General features: G+C 37.9%; 1 protein-coding gene across 2 annotated transcripts in view; it reads right to left on the bottom strand.

Annotated features, from left to right (window-relative positions):
* rxraa (retinoid X receptor, alpha a) overlaps positions 1–17434 on the bottom strand; it is a 114812-nt gene that overhangs the window by 39682 nt on the left and 57696 nt on the right. For both annotated transcript variants that reach the window (XM_051877459.1, XM_051877460.1), the window contains exon 3: positions 2028–2266. In XM_051877459.1, coding sequence (XP_051733419.1) covers positions 2028–2266 — 239 coding nt within the window. The remainder of the gene's footprint in view (positions 1–2027; positions 2267–17434) is intronic.

The following is a 17434-nucleotide window of genomic DNA, read 5'->3' as shown; positions in this document are numbered from 1 at the left end:
GTTTCTCTAGACACATCTAACAACTGTAAGTCAATGCAATAACCAAATCTGCTCTCAAACTTTCAACATTTGTATAGTCCAGAGAATTGAAGCTCCAGATACAGATGTGATTAATCATGACTGACTCACTGAAACTGATCTAAGGATGTTCTATGGAAACTAATGTATTAAACAATATATTTGGTATTTGGATTACTGGGTGGACTCTGACAGCTGTTGATACCAAATAACAGCAAGATTAAAGACACCATGAAATCGTTCAATAATGCTTTCCGTCCTGTGTCAATGCATTTTTTTTTATTGAACTATATTTTGGTGGGACATATCTACTAATAACATTTATTTATTTATTTATTTTTTAACACCATTTATTTATTTATTTAGGTTCATTTTAATCTATAAATATACTAATAATTTATATAATACATCATACACATACAAATATAAATACATATATAAAGGAATATATAGTTGAATTAAGTAGAAATAACTAAGTAGATGTAGAAATTAGCATAAGTAAAAATTAACATTTACTAAATTAAATCGATATCTCTGCCAAATATCCTAACAAACCTCTAAAAATTGACCCTTATGACTGGTTTTGTGGTACAGGGTCACATATGAGTTCGGTACAACAGAAGAAAGCAACAAATCCCCAGTGCTAGGTTTCTATTCTCATTTACATATCCGCCCCCCAAGATTCTGGATTGCTTAAAATAAAAAAATAAAAAAAATTGAAAAGAAATTGTTGATTTGTTCCTCTAATTGATAGATTGACCAATGCTGCATGATAAAAAGGGCAACGGCTGTTTTGGTTTGATTAACATGTTGTGTGTAGCCTATGCTTTTTCAAGAAATCACAGAAAGATGAGCGAAAATTACCATCTGCATCTGTACTTCACCTTTCCACAAAGAGACAGCGAGTGAAGTGGCACCTGAGGCTTCCTATTTCCAGGACATGCATATTTCATCACTGGACTGTAGTAGTGAGACTTCCACGACACAAATCGGCACAATGCCAAATGATTTTGTCTCATTATAACAGCGGAAACAACTTAAAATACTCATACAGATAAGAGTAAGACATCATTCGAAACTGTAAAGTGTACACTCACAATAAAAACAAAACATTCTGCTTTTGTAAAATAAAGAAAACAAACAGGATGCCGCAGTCTGCCATCCCGGTTTCCGTTCCGTGGAGTTTGCAGAGTAGCAGGAACGCGTCACAAAAATTAATTGAAACTGCAAACTTGCAAACTGAAACTTGCAAGCTCTTGCGTGCCATCTGAACTCGCCATTCTTATTTTGGGTTGGTGCATTGATCATCTCTTCTTCTTGTGGAGGTTAGCAAACAGCATTGCATTACCTCACTCGCCCTCTTCTGGATTGGAGTGTGGATCGCCTGTGACTGACTGTATTCATCGTCTGACTGTACCACCGAACAGTGACGTCCGTACTGTGACGGTTCAGGACGAATACATGTACCATTACACCCTTAATTAATATTACTCTGTACTTATTTGTATAATTACACTGTAACAAGGACACATTAAAATAAATTGTAGACTCAGAAACAATGTGTTCAGAAATTAACCAATACTGTTCTGTGGAAAGAAAGTCCACTTCAACTTTCACCACCCTAACAACACTATAATTTAAAATGAGCAAAAAGCTCGGTGAAAAATCACCATACGGTTATCAATGAGAAAACGGACGGCACATACTAACACGTATGAATTTGAGAACCATTTTACTCATGTGGATCAGGCTTTCAAAGAAAACTAGGACACTGCCAGCTTTGATGTCTTAATTGTGAGCCTTTTTTAAATGACAAAGAGATGTGCAAGCCTATTTATGGAACAAAAGATAGATTGAGCGAGAGTATTGGAAAGAGAGAGAGCGAGACAGAACGGATGAGTTAAAATGAACGATTTGCAATGTTTAATTATGAAACACAAATATGACTTCTGAATGCAAGCGCTTCTTTAAATACAGCTCTAAAGGAGGGACTTAGAGTGTGGCTCTACCTGTGGGCTGACGCTGGGGCCGTAGCCCATCCCTGGTGACCCCATGGAATGTGGCCCCATGGGCGAGCTGATGACAGAGAAGGGAGAGCCCAGGCCGTTCATGGGCGAGCTCAGAGTGCTGATAGGGGAGTGCAGGGACCCCGAGGGGCCTAAAGATGTTGGGCTGAGCAGTGACGGATGCATCCCCCGGTGGGACGTGGGCGAGCTGAGAGGAGAGGACGTCACATGTCCGGAGGAGTCTGTGGAAAGAAGTGGTTAGAACATTTATTGTAGATTTAGTCCATCAGCCATGTGTCCAAAAAAAAACAAAAAAACATTAAAAAACAATGTTGATTTCCTCTTTCCTAGTATTACGGCATGAGACAGGCAGCTACCATACACCAGAAAGACAGACAGGGAAAGAGACAGCCCTGCTGGGACCTTTTCACCCGCTAGCTGAACCTTACATTGCATGATTATTCTGAGAAAGTAACAAAAGACAGGCAGTCACATGGGTGCACTGCACTTCTTTATCATCCAGCGCAGAGGTCACCAATTAGCGGATTGTGAATCATTTACCATAAATTAATACAATTAGAAGCATTCTTCCTCCACACGGAGAAACTGAGGTTCCAAAGACAGAATATAAGGCTGGTTTCATGTAAAAGGAGATGCTAGTTATGATAATATAATGCATTTTTCCTTTCCTTTTCTTTTCTTTCTTTCTTTTTTTTTCTTTTTTTTTAAGTTTTCCTTGCCACAACAACTGTAGCTGTTTTTGGTCACTTGTGGTTTCACTGCCATGTTGATACAGAGTAATTTATATTGTGAAACTCACTATATAAATATGTTGGAATTTATTTTTTGAAAATGCTACACAATTATATTTATTTTTAGCCATTTTGTTTTTAGTTGCTCACTGCCAATTTATTCAATGCAAAGCTGATTTGTAGGCATTTATATTGTGAAAATAACTATAAAAATACATTTGTATTTAATTTTAGCAATTTTACATGGACAAATCAGTAGAGAAATAACTATTTAGGATTTAATATTTCTTTCTACAGTTACCTACTAAGGTTATTAAGAATAGAGAAGTTTACTCTTGAAACTTATTACATTATTTTGGTACATTTGAATGATCATATCTTTTGTTAAGAAGAAAATTCAGAGACTGGACTTCTTGGAACTTGTGTGTTTTTATGGTCTTTGAGAATGCTTCAGAAAACAGAGAGAGAGAGAAAGAGAATGAGGGCAAGATACAAGGTCAAGGGCCCTAAGGATGCCAACTGATTAGGTAGCAGACTCATTTTCTGCTTCCGTACTCTTCCTCCCTTCTCGCACCATTCTCCGCTCTCCCGTTCTCCTTGAACCTGTCCGTCATGCTGTCAGCTGTCATGAGGAGGCGATGGGGGGACATCTGTCAGTCTTGCCTGGGTGACAAGGCCATATTTCCTGTGTCCATGACTGCTTACTTTCCCTCTCTCTAACCTTGTCTTGTTCTCCTTGTACTTGGCTCACTTTCATTTAGCTCACACTTCCTTTACGCACCTCCTTTCTTCCTTCCCCCCATCTCTCTCATTCTTCCCAAATATGCAGGCTTTATCTCCATGAATCTTCCAGTATTTCATTTCTATTTTCTATTCTAATAGTTTTCTATTTAGTAAAATATATGCATGAATACACAAAGTGCGAAGGATTTACATAACTGCAAAAATCTGAGTTTTAAGAGGGCGCAGATTCAGTGTGGGCCTGCTCATTGTCTACAAATTCTAGCAAAGCACAAAAAGAAAGAACAAAAAAAGCATTCAAATGTTTCATATATTTCATGACTTAATATTGTTACGCAAGCGCTGAGACTCATAACAGGCTAGTTTCATAAGGGGGCTGCACAGAATATGGATAATGTATTACTCAATTAGGTGACAGTTGAGAAAAACAGCATGTCCAGTCTGTGTTTTCCAGGAGCTCTCTGTCTCCACTTGCCTGATGTCACTTCACAGTGTCTTGTGATGGATTCCAGGCCAAAAGGCACTCGAGAGGGAGGACGGAGTATATAAGAGAGCGAGCTTGTCAGCGGGGTATGTTAGCGTCTGCCTGCCTGCCAGATCCGCCACACCAAACACTTCCCCTACATCCTGCCCTCCTCCGGAGCACTTCCTGCAAACACCCTGAAATCTGCTGCAGCAAATAGAGGCGCTTCTGTCGATGCATTCATATACACATTCACACCCGCTGATTGCCAAAAAACAGTGATTAATTAATTCTCTAATGTCACGGTGTCACATAAACAGGAAAACACAGTTTCCCAGCACATGGAAGTGAAACGTAATCATTATTCAGTCTAATGAGGGTTTTATCTTGAGGTGATAAGACCCCCAGAGATGGTGTGTTTCAGAAACACTCTAATGCCAATCTGTCAGCAGACAGCTGCAACACACTGGGGACACAGCTGATCCAGGGTCAGTTTAGGAGTGTGATGCCATATCCTAACCAGCTGTTTCAAGCCGTTTAAAAAAAATTAAAGAAAAAAAATTAAATAATTTGTTTGCTACATTTTATACATATCAAGTTAACAAATATACACTTACTGGCCACTTTATTATTAGGTACACCTGTTAACTGCCCGTTAACACAAATATCTAATCAGTCAATCACATGGCATCAACTCACTGCATTTAGGCATGTAGACAAGGTCAAAATTATCTGCTGAAGTTGACTGATCATTAGAATGAGTAAGAAAGGTGATTTAAGTGACTTTGTTGTTGGTTCCAGACCGGCTGGTCTGAATATTTCAGAAACTGCTGATCCACTGGGTTTTTCACCCACAACCATCTCTAGTGTTTAAAGAGAATGGACCGAAAAAAAGAAAATATCTAGTGAGCGGCAGTTGTGGCCAAAAAAAAAAAAAAAGTAGATGGGCTACAGCAGCAGAAGACCACACTGGCCACTCATGTCAGCTAAGAACAGGAAACTGAGGTTACAATTCACACAGGCTCACCAAATAAGGACAGTAAAAGATTGGAAAAACATTGCCTGGTCTGATGAGTCTTGATTTCTAACAGTGTTATAATGTATTTTAGATAAATCAACAAACAAAAATAAATATTGTAATATTTTAAAATAAATAAATTAAAGATAAATTAATAAATAAAAACAGATTTTTATTACATGTTATTACATGCAGGGACATATCCGACCATGGGCCAGATTTACTAAACAGGGCAAATTAGCGTGAGCACAACTCCAAAAAAGTGCCGTTGGGAGTGGAAAGTTCTGTGCGTGATCTACTGACGATGCACAAATTCACAAGTTCACACTTACATATAATTAAGTAGAGTAAAGGTTATGCATATTTGGTGTGCTGTCCAGGGGGAGGGCTCCGAGTCTGGAATTTTGGCCCAAACCCAAAGTACCCCCAAAGTACCCCAAAGTGAGGAGATGGGGTGGAGGAGGGATGCTAATAAACTGTCAACGAACAGAGATAAGTCTGCTGTATATATACCTCTTGTCATTAATTGAGTTGATTAACTGAATGTGCTCCTCTCGTGTTAATTAGGTTAATTATCTGAACGTGCTCCTCCCGAACTTTGTTAATAAAACATCATTTAAAGAACACAGACGCATTAGAGTTTAAGACATGTATTTTTTGGGCATTAAATAATTGCGCAAATACCAGTAAATTGACTAGCTGAAACCTTAGTAAATCACCTTGCATGGTTCATTTAAATACTCTCCTGCCATTTTGCATCTGAAAGGGAATCTCCTATAACTGAATATGCAGTAAAGTCAGCTGCAAAACATTAGCTGCCTGTACAGGCCTAATGTTTCACTGCGTGTCTTTAGTAAATCCTGACAGTAGTTTTAGCACTAAAAGAGGGTTTGCATTGACGCAAGCTGTTAGTAAATTTAATGTCTTGAGACAAATATGTTGTATGTGTGGTTGTCAGTGTTAAATTGCTTAGAATTATGTGCATGTGTGCACATTCTATGTTTTATAATATACAGCATAAGTCCATAGCCTGTACTATTCAGATGTGTGCACACATTTTAAGTATAGTTTGCTGCCAGTTGGTGGTGTGTTCCTCTCTGTGAAGGCTAGGGTTGCCAGATCAGGATTACAGACGGATAAAAGGGGCTCTTATTTAATCCGCCCCAGAGAGGGGCACAGCTGGTGGAAAACAGGATAGAGAGAGAAAAAAGGACAGAGAAAAGAGAAGAAGAGACTTTCACATTGATGTTGCTGTGAGATTTGCTTCATTCAAAAACTTTTTAGCTCAAAACAAGATTGTTGATCTAGACTATGGATGTAAAACAACATTTTTAAAACTGACTTTTTGGTGGGCTAATCAGTCTTAACTGGAAGCCCTGTATAATTAGGCTGGTTTCAAGTTCACCTGACTTGACTGAACACGTTTCCCTGGGGATGTTTACAAAAGACTCATTCATTTAAAAACAGCTAGAAGCATGTTAATTAAAGCAAAAATGATAACAAACAAGGAAAACAATCTAGCTAAACTAGTCAACCTCATCGACCATCATGACCCATCTGTAATCTACCTAATCTAAAACCATTTATACATTTCAATATCACATCACAGGACATTGTGCCATAAAACAGTCTATATCTTTCTTTTCTGTCTCTCGTACATCTTCCACTCTTTTCCCCATTGTCTTACTCTGTTTGGTTGGGAGGAGAAACATGTTTTAAAAGCTATCGGGGAAAGCACCTGTAAAATCATCAGGGTGCCGTGCTACCTGAAGCTAACCGGAAAAATCTGCTAGATTAGATAAGAGCAGGTAAGACAGAAAACACAGCCCTGGCAACGTCTAAATAAGAGTGGCAGTCCTCCAAACTTCACTCTGTGCCAAAACACAGCTGTCATCTGCTGCCGATCACCTCAAAGGCATCTGACAGGTACAAACCACCAAATAAATCAGCAGGAATCAGGATCATTATCTCGCTACGTCAGCTCCAGGACATATTGGAGAAAGATGCCCTGCACAATGCACAACAGGTTGCCCAGCCTTTTAGGGGAAGTTGGGGGAGTGATGCCATTGTAGACTTCATTCTCCATTACTTTGCATTCATATACATACAAATCTGGTATGCTGGTATGGTAGTCTTTCACTGTATACAAAAATTAAAGTTTGTTGAAGTCCCAAAAAGTCCCAAAAAGACATTTGACCAAAAGAGGATCTAAACGTTATAAATTTACTTCTTGGCTGAGAATCAAACATTGAGGAAACTCTCATTTTGGCGGCTTCATATCAATAAGAGTAAAATAAGTAAATAAATTAAAATAAATTGAGGCTGTAAGCTAGAACAATTTTATAAATTAGATTTATGATGTACATGCAAATGTACATGCTTTAAATCTAATGTGAAAGTAACTTTACAATTCACGGTTTCCACACTTTTGACAAATGATTTGCAACAATCACTCATTTGTGATTTAAGGGTACGTTTACATGACAATGATATGGTTAAAATGGAAAAGTTTTTCCTTTGAGTTTTCCGCGTACAGACGACACCATTGTCAAAATGATCCCCATTCACACGGTTCCGCGAAAACGACCAAAAAAAAAGCTGTATTCTGCTGCCAGGCCATTAGATGGCGATTAAACACTACAGACTGAACATGTAATGCGCATGTGCATGACGTCATCGTTTTCAGTTTTTGTTGTTTACACTGAGACCATTTTCAAAAACCTGCACTTTGAAACCCATTTTCAAAAGTTTGCGTTTTCAGGCCACAAAAACGGCATTGTTGTGAAAATGAACGGCCAAAACGCATAAAAAGTTTTCCGTTTTTAGTTGAAAACGGTGTTGTGTAAATGGCCCCTAAAAAACATTTTCATCTAGCCAAAGAAACAATTTCGATCTGAGCAATGAAAAATTATATTTTGGCTAGAAAAATTTTCATGATTTTTCTTTGAATTCCTAGGTCCCCCCATTCGCATAAAGTAAATGGAACGCAAATTCTCGTGTGACCTCACCTTAAAAACCCAATGATTAGCATCCTTTTGCTCCATGTTGGCACTCTACACAACTTTTGTAGGCAATGAAGGGACAGTGTAAAGGTGAAGGGAAAGAAAGAGATCTCCTGTCTCATGATACCCAAGGACCACACACACACACACACACTCACACACGCCTGCACACTATCATGTTGGGCCTGCTGGTGTGATGACTGCATGACTAATGTTTGCACTTGAAAGGAGCTGAATGGGAGTGATTGGCCAGGAGAGCCTCTCTTGTATTCTTCTGATCTCCGCTTCACAGGTTTGCTGTGACAGGCGCTTGAACCACAGTTTCATATTCATTCCACTTATTGCTCTGAGCCGGTTACATCACTGCCGAAGAACAAAGTGATCATGCATTCCTGTTGCAAGATAAACGAAGTCCATAAATGACTGCCACGGCTAGCTGTAATTTGTCAGGAAAACATACGGGTGGGGAAAGACCCTACAGGTGGGTGTCTCAGCAGATGCACATAAAAGTGTTTACAAAGAAAAGAATTTATTTTGAAGAATGTCAAGTCTTCCTTTCATTGCACGGACAAAACATTTTGGACAATGGATGAAAAAAAAAAATTCTTTCCTTTCTTCACTGTCTGAATCTGACTGGTCCTGGCGTGTCCTGTTGGTGCTAAGAGCTAGCAGGCATCTGCAACAGCAGCGTCTGCATTATGAATGGAAAACAGGAGCAGAGCTGCACAGGGCTGAGAGCCTGCAACAGCTGTTCATCTCTATAATTCATCCCCAAACTCCAGAGAGGAGGACTGAGATCATGAGAAGGAAAACTTCAGGTCTAAACATTCTTCACAGGTGGCTGCCATCTAATGAAGGAGTTTAACACAAAAATGAAGTATAACTATGTATTTTAAAAATTGACTGTGGGAGTCTGTGGGAAGCTGAATGACTACTTGACTCAGTCTTAAAGGGATAGTTTATAAGACACATTCTTGTTCAATAACAACTAGATGGAAAACAATGATTTGGATTGTGGGGGTGTTAATACGAATTCTTTAAAAGGTAAAGTTGGACTATTTTCAACTTGACATGCCACCTTAAAAAAACAATGTTCACTGGGACGCTATAAAAAAAAAAATAATGTGAGAAAATGTCTTATATCACATTAAAGGCCTGTTCACAGCCAGCAGGACGAATATTTGGGGCGATAAACATTTTAATTTAAATGAACATCTGTTCAGACCAACATTTGCATGCCATTTTTTTTTTTTTTTTTTTTTTAAATAAATGGAGAGGTGTTCTAATCTCTTTTCCATCGACTGCTAATAAAGCGGGGGCAAAAAATAAGATTTGTTGACTACGCTTTAATGGCATTTACAAACAGACTATTTTGCTAAGTGACCGTGAATAGCGGAGGAACAATCTAGAACCATCTCTCTCGTCTCCGTATTCGTGTTATTTGTATTGTTTGATAAACACTGTAGTGAATAAAACATCGGAATGGCTAATTGAAAGAACTTCAGATTTTACTTCCATTCTTTTCTGTGACAAGCGAATATCATAAACGTGTATATCAGAGTAACCTAGGTATTTCAGCTTTACTATTGCTTTTTTGTTAAGCACCACCTACTGGCAGAGAGGGAATTAGCATTTTATTTCGCCTCTCTGCTGTTTTTTTATGCACTGGTCTGAAAAGACAAATCACATGTGAAAAACAGAATAAATTTTCATGTCAACCTAAAATGGTCAAAACTAGAAAACAAAAGAAAAAAAAAGATTTGTTTCTCTAGTCAACACGTTTGTTGGTTAAGCAGTAGTCTAATGTAGCCAAACTGTCAGACTGACGGCAGTAAGTCTGGACTCCATAGCAGCTTTCATTGGCCAAGGAACGCCCAGATGCCATCTGACTGACATGTAAAGCAACCAATCAGAGTTTGTTTTGTTCCGCGTCATGCTTAGGGGCGTAAAAAAATGTAACCTCTATGTCCCTACAATTACAGACTGGTGTGTAAAACTCTTGGACGTATCATCTTTGTTTCCAGACGGACCGTTAAAAAACGCGACACACATATCTCCTAAAAATCCTGTAGAAATCCTTTTTCCAATTTTGTGAGCCATAAGCATCAGGCGTTCAGCAAACGGTCTGTGGACGTGACGTTTGAGGCTGAGACTAGTTAAGCAGTAACCTTCATGCTGTTCCAAACCTGAATGACTATTCTTTTTCTGTGGAACACAAAAGATGATATTTTGAACATCAATGTCCAAACAACATCAGACACCATTGACTTTCATAGTAAGGACAAAAAAAAAAAAAAAAAAAAAAAAAAAAAAAATCAAAATATCTTCCAAGTCCAATCATTCATGTAGCTCAAACCTGCAACCTTGCATTATCTGACTCAACTTTTTAATATGCAAAGCTAAATGTTAAATGTAGGGTCCTTCAAACCCTGCCTGAAACAATTCCCCATAGATTTCGCAATAAATGGTTGAACGAAGCTCCTATCCTGATCCTGTCCTAGCTTTTCCATACTATACTTCAAGGAGCTCTCTGCTCATGATCCACAGCCAATCTCCAGCACTTTTCCCAGGAAAATCCCGGTCACCGCATGTGTCCCCTGACAACAACTACAAAAGGCGCAAATAAACCATTGGCATGATGTCCGCCGAACAGTGACTTTCAACTAATTCACTGAAATGTTGTCTTAGTTCCTTTGAGAAAAAGGTTTTTTTTTTTTGTTTTGTTTTTTGTTTTAGAACTGACATACACCATCTATTATTCATAAAGATGTTTGGCACTGGCTGCTGTGCTTTTTTTTGAAGCCCACAGATTGTGGGCGCTCTGACAGCAGGATGAAACAGATATCATTTGCATCTCTCTGAAAATGCTCATGTCTATTCGTAGGTAAGGACGAAGGAGAGGGGAGGGAACACAGCAACTTCCTGAGGAACTTTCAAGCCGGTGCTTGAATTAATGCAGGAACTAAAAATAAGAACTTGCAACCGGAGAAAATGGAGATGCTATTCTGGATAGTTTGACTTTCGCTGGTGAAAACAGCACAGGAGTGACAAGCAAACAGCCATCCTGGCCCCCGCCGCCGTGTGGAGAGAAGGGACTCGCAGGCTAACAAGCAACATACAGTATTTACTGCATATCGCGCCTCTTTGACAGTCATCATTAGTGTTATTCTTATCATTGCCGCTTAAACTGCAGCTGTTGTTTATTGTTATGGATGCAGAATAGGCCACGCTTGGTGTGTGGACATTTTTCAGCGTGTGAACGCAAAGAAACAAGGCCTAGCGCTGGCATTAATCAGCCATTTTTCTGTACGTGTTTGTATAAACAGGTTAATCTGCTTCACGCTGTGTAAGCAATGGAAGTAAATAGAGCCGGCTGATGTGTTTACTCTGACTCTGGGAGTGCTGGCGACCAGGACGCAGAGCGAAGCCAAGAAGAACACAAAGTGGCCCTGGTGAAGAAGGCCCCTGTTCCTACACGGGGCCTTCCTTTGCAACCCACTCTGGAGATGCGCTCACCTGTCAGCATACCGTGACCAAGGACAGTGTGAAGCCACCGCAAGACTGCCTCTACAGAAAGGCATGCTGGGTAGGGCATGGTGGGCAGTCGCTTTTAGACCTTTTACAGTTTTCCCACCCAGAAGGGTTGGATATAGTGGATATAGTGAAACAAATACCGTGTAGGTGTTTCTTGGTACGGGTAAAATGATAAAAGGGGACACAGACTTTCAATCTTAAACTTGAAAATACATAAAAGAATTACTATATATTTATAGTGAAGCAATCAGAAACAATTTTAATATTAATTATATGAAAATGATATTCACATAAATTGTAATTGTAATCATAAATTGTCATTCCCACCAAACTAACCAATTATATAAATAATAAATGAAGTTATTTTTTAATTTAATGTACTTGTTTACAAAGGAACCAACAAAAGCTTGAGATAAATATAATATTATTATTAATTAAAAATTATGCATTATGTTTTGGAAATGACGTACAATAATATATCAAGCTGTAATTTTTGCAAATTGTGCAAAAAAGTGTGGGGAAAAAAAATTAATTGTGTGTTTAGGATACATAATGCAAGATTATGCATTATGCCTTAGCAAGACAACAGAGTCAGACATTTTATTCCACGTTAAAAATGTTACAAATATTATGTCCACAACAGAATGCTATTAAACGCATCAATTTATTACTAATTATTAATTAATTAATTTATTTATTATTAATTAAAAAAAGACAATTTTCCTGTGATCTCTGTTTGACACCGTCATTTAATGAACTATTGAGGGTGTGAAAAGTGTGATAGAAAATGTTATTTTCAAAAGTCTACAGAAAGTGCCCACAGTTGAAGAAACATCCCTATATACAGAGCCTTTAAGTCTTAAGTATCGTTACAAGACGAGATGCAAGTTGACAGCGGAACCGCAAGCGTAACGGGACCCAGAAGCAGTTTGAACAGCGATTCCTCTGTTTCTACCCCGAACGATGAATTTGCCAGGGCCCCTAAATCAACAAGCATTAAGACACACAAAACAACAGCACATAAAATGAAAAGAAAAACAAAATAATGAATGTTGGATGAGTATTCACGGGAAAAAGCCTTGGACTGCCCACCGAGGATATCGTTGAGTGTGGTAAATTGCCACCCACGGTTTGATGGATCTAACATCTTATTTTCACTGATCTACTTCTAAAACTGCCATCATTAAGAGCTCAACTCTGCTGTCAGGCTCTGCATTTTCACATTTTTTTGGGTGTTCTGTACAAGAGAAAGACGTTGTTTACCTAGAGCAGAGGAGAGAAAGTGGAGGAGACGCACTTGGCTGAGTATGAGGGCAGATAAGAGGAGATTACAGTTGCTATCGCTCCTCTTACCCCGCTGCAACCATCACGCCGCTCTGATACGGCCTAATTGTTCTCTTTAACTCTGAGGTGATACGAGTCTCCCCTTGAGCCAACCCACGTTTGAGATCGCATAGCCCTGCGCGCACACACTTTGTCTAAACAACTAAACATGCCGCTTATGGCCTCGCCTTTATGAACACAAAGCTAATTCTCGTAGAATGTTATTTTTACTTTTTGCTAAAGCCGGTTTGATTTAATAGTCTACTGTGGAAGGAAGCCAACTGTGCAACAGGGAGTTCAAACACAAAAACATCAGAAACTTTGATGTAGCTCTATTCCTGCTTTCTTTAGAAGTAATAATTTTGGGAGGGTGGGGAATGCGACAATAATTCATTTGCAAAACAATGCAGCCACGTTGTTTCGAAAATATGCACCCCGAGCCACAGCGTGGATGACTTGTTACAGTTTATGTAATACTGATTTCACAGATACTATCTCCATATCATAAAAAGACCTGACTACATAAAAACACGAGTTATTCATACAGCGTGATCTATGTAGCCTGATTCATTAGCAAATGACTGTTTATTTAACGAATCATTTAAATATAAAAATGAGGCTTTTGTGTTTTTAATGTTTGTATTTATAAAAAAAAAGTACTGAAAAATTATGTTGAGCAGATATAATAGAACAGTAATTATTTGTTTTTATTGCAATGCATCTAAAAAAAAAAAAAAAAAAAAAAAAAAAATCTCAAATAAAAAACATTTAAAATTCTTAGTAAATCACAAAATGAAAAAAGAGTATATTTTGTAACTGCATGACAAAAACTAAAAACAAATTAAATTAAATTTTAAATTAATTTAAAAATCATAAAATAAAACATTAAAATTCAAATTAAGTATTACTTGACATTATAAAGATTATTCTTTTTTTTTTAAATCTTTTGTGATTCTAGAAAAATAATGTATAAAAATACACTTATCATTAAAAAAAAGTTTAGGGCCAGGAAACTTTCTATTCGTCACAGAATCTTGAGGAAAAAAAAAGTCGTTTTTTTTTTTTTTTACAAAAATATTAAACCAGCACCACAGTTTTCAACATATAATAAGAAATAATAAGAAATGTTTCCAGTACCAAATAATTAAAATGATTTCTGAAGGATCATGTGACACTGAAGACTAGAGTAATGGCTGTTGGAAATTCAGCTTTGCCATGACAGGAATGAATTAAATTTTTTAAAATATATTAGATTTCAGAATAAATTAAAAGGGAAAAAACTGTTATTTTAAATTGCAATCATATTTCATAATATTACTGCACTTTAGATCATATAAATACAGCCTTGGTAAGCATAAGAGAAAAACAAATATTACAGACCCCAAACTTTTAAACAGTAGTGTTCATATTCTATATTCTAATAGAATAAAAATTAATCTTGCTATTAACCAAAATACAAAAATAAGTCCAATCATTTAGAATAACAGCACTTTTCTCAACAAGCTGTGTGATTTGATGCATCACTCACGTCTTTAGCACAAATGCGGGACAAGTTACCAAATTCCACCATTAGAACCACTAATAACTGCATTCACGCACACAGAACCTTGATCTGCCTCAAACTGTCTAAGAATTTCTCAGAAAAGCTTCATCATTACAACTCTGCTCGTCCCCCACAGATCTGCTTTCCTTTGTAGCTTTGTGCCGCAGCTATGACACATTTCAAGACTTTGCATAATGCTGAAAGTAATCAAATGAGTTTAGCAGGAGGGTGCGGGCTTATTTAAGACCAAGAGAGGTGGTTCTGGTGGTGGCTGGTGCAGCAAGGGTGGAATCTCCTCAGGAGAGCTATCTGACAGTCGAGGACATGATTAGAGCGGGAGCGGGACATGACAGGGAGGGTAATTACGCACTGCCGCCCATGGCATCCCTCCCCGGAGAGCCGGAGCGAGACTCCCATCACTCCTTAGCGGAGCTCAGCGATCCCTCTCCTCTGTGACAGCATAAGAAGAGGCAAAATCTACACAATACCCGTGCCGCACAAAAAAAGACAAGCAGCCGGGGTCCCAGCGTGGAACAGAAACGGTACCGAAAAGCATTCATTTGAAATCCACAAATGAATTAGCGATAATGCCCGAATGAGAACGAGTCCTGTGGCGCTGGCTTTAATGCTAACAGAATGGCCTGCTGAGGTAAAGGAAGGGTTTATTAAAAAGATCTATGCTGCTCTGGCTTTTCTGGTCAGCTCTCTCTTGGGTAGATCAGACTCTTTGTTACCACAAACAAACAGGAAGTGTAGATTTAACACAGTTCTTCCTCTTGCTCACAGGATTGCGCAAATTGAGGAGATTGAATCAAAGGCAGGCAGGCAGGCAGTGGACGATTTTATCTGGCAAAACCACACACAGAGAGAAATTGTACATGTGATTGCAAACTTTACACTAGGGGATACACAGATTAGTACAGAGGTTTGCAGACTTAAAACCAAGGACCCCCAAATTTAATGGTTACTTTCCCCCTTCTAATATATAAATTCAGCTATATAATTTGACTTATGACATGTTTATGCTATTTGAGAAAATACTAATCGTGATATTATGAAGATAATTCTGCTTATAGATGAATTTAACTCTTTTCATAATTGATGATCTGTTCCCAAACATATAACGTGCTAGAAACACAATAATCACAGCAATAATGATTCAGTCATAGACTTTTAAGTATTTGCCTATTTAAATACAAACAGCGACTATTTTTTGGCCGGGCATTGTATAATGTCATTAAGTACTAAAGTAAATTATTAAAAAGCTATCTGGAAAGTATTTACATTGTATTAAGGTGAGAAAATATGTATTAATTAAATATATATAATTTTAATGAGGTAAACATTTCAGCGTAAAACAATTGAAACGTTATCTGGAAAATATTTACTTTGTATTAAGCTGACAGAATGTTTATTCATTTATTTATGTTTCTTGTTTGATTTTTATCCAGTATACAATCCAATATATATTTAAAAATTGTAAACATTTCAGGGTGTAAAATAATAAAAAGTATAAAGACTGTAACAAAAATAAAAATAAAAAATAAGAAAAATTACTTTAGATTTATAGTGAAAAGTACAACAAAAACATTTGAATGAATAATATTTTGAAATATTAATAATAAAAATATTATTTGAAAAATTGTATATTTTAGTTTGGCTTTAGTACAACAACAACAACAACATAAAAGCCAATAACTACATTTTTAAAGATGTTGATTTTATAATAATTACACTTTTTCCTCACAGACACAGTATTAAAATATAAAGTAAATAAAATTTACATTTAATACTCCTAAAACCTTTATACCTTTATATTTAGGGGGTCCATCTTAATTAAAATGTGGGGGTCCCTGGTATCAACAAGTCTGAAAACACGTAGACTACAACTTTTCAAGGCAACAAGTTGATAAGCAAAAAATAAGTAGTCGTGGAAGCCTTATTTCAAATACAATACCCATCAAACATTTCTCTGGTTTCTCTGGACATAATCACTGACATTAAATGTCTTCTAAATTACTGCATTACTGTACTAAAGGTACAAGAACTCCACAAAAATGAACTGAGATGGCCTGCGGCCAGGCTAGGCGGGTTGGTTTTCCAGCGTTTCCTTAGCTGGGAGCAATGGGTCGTCTTTATAGGACTTGAGGGGAGTCTGGTGGTCTGGCGCTTGGATTTTACACATCCCAGAAGCCCTCGCTGCAACAACAGCAGCTCCTTTCAGCGCACGTGTGGATACATAAACTTGCGCCAATTAAAAAAGGGAAACAAAACCAGACGACAGAGGAAGGAACAATAAAGCGTAATATGCAACTTAGTGGTTCTAAAGTCTGGATTTAAGGGGGTGTTGGCCGTGATTCAATTTGATGGTTATTACATGAAGTGAGGCTGCTGAGCTTATGGCAGTGCGCTGTGGAATTTGTCACTTCCTCTCTCTCGGTATGTGAGTGTGTACGGCTGTGGGTGAGAGGCTATTTCAAGACAGACACTGTATTCACTTTCTGTTCTGCAGTGTATCGAGAGAACAGGTCTCACTAATTCATGTAAATCTTCCCGAGTGCCGCCCGCCGTGGGAGTTAGGTGTAAGAGTGTGACGCTTGGAACCGAGGCCCATTTCAGTGACAGAGTGGCATGAATGTGCGAGCAAAAACATTGGGGTGCGAGTGTGTGTTTGTACGCATGTCCTTGGCAATGTCCCACAGCAGATGATTCTCTGTTCGTCTACATATAGGGCTGCTTTGGAAAGATAATATCATGCTACATAAAAAAAAGCGCAATTTCTTTCTATCACACACAGCTAGATATATGTGAATCTTTTTTGTTTTTTGTGTTGGAGAAAAACAAAGGGACCAATTCTGCATTCTGGAAAGGCCTGGATTTATTGACCACATAACAAGCCTTTGAAATCTTTTTCTCTTTTCATTTTATGATTTTTTTTCTTTTGTCCTCTGTTTCTGCTAGGGTCCCGTTAATGAAACACAAATGGGGAATGATTGGGTTTTGGCGAGCTGCTAAAAGAACTGCGGAGGCCTCA

The sequence above is a fragment of the Ctenopharyngodon idella genome, chromosome 21 (assembly GCF_019924925.1).
Source record: "Ctenopharyngodon idella isolate HZGC_01 chromosome 21, HZGC01, whole genome shotgun sequence".
Lineage (NCBI taxonomy): Eukaryota > Metazoa > Chordata > Actinopteri > Cypriniformes > Xenocyprididae > Ctenopharyngodon > Ctenopharyngodon idella.
The sequence above is the reverse complement of the archived record's forward strand: the minus strand, read 5'-3'. Positions and strand labels throughout refer to the sequence as shown.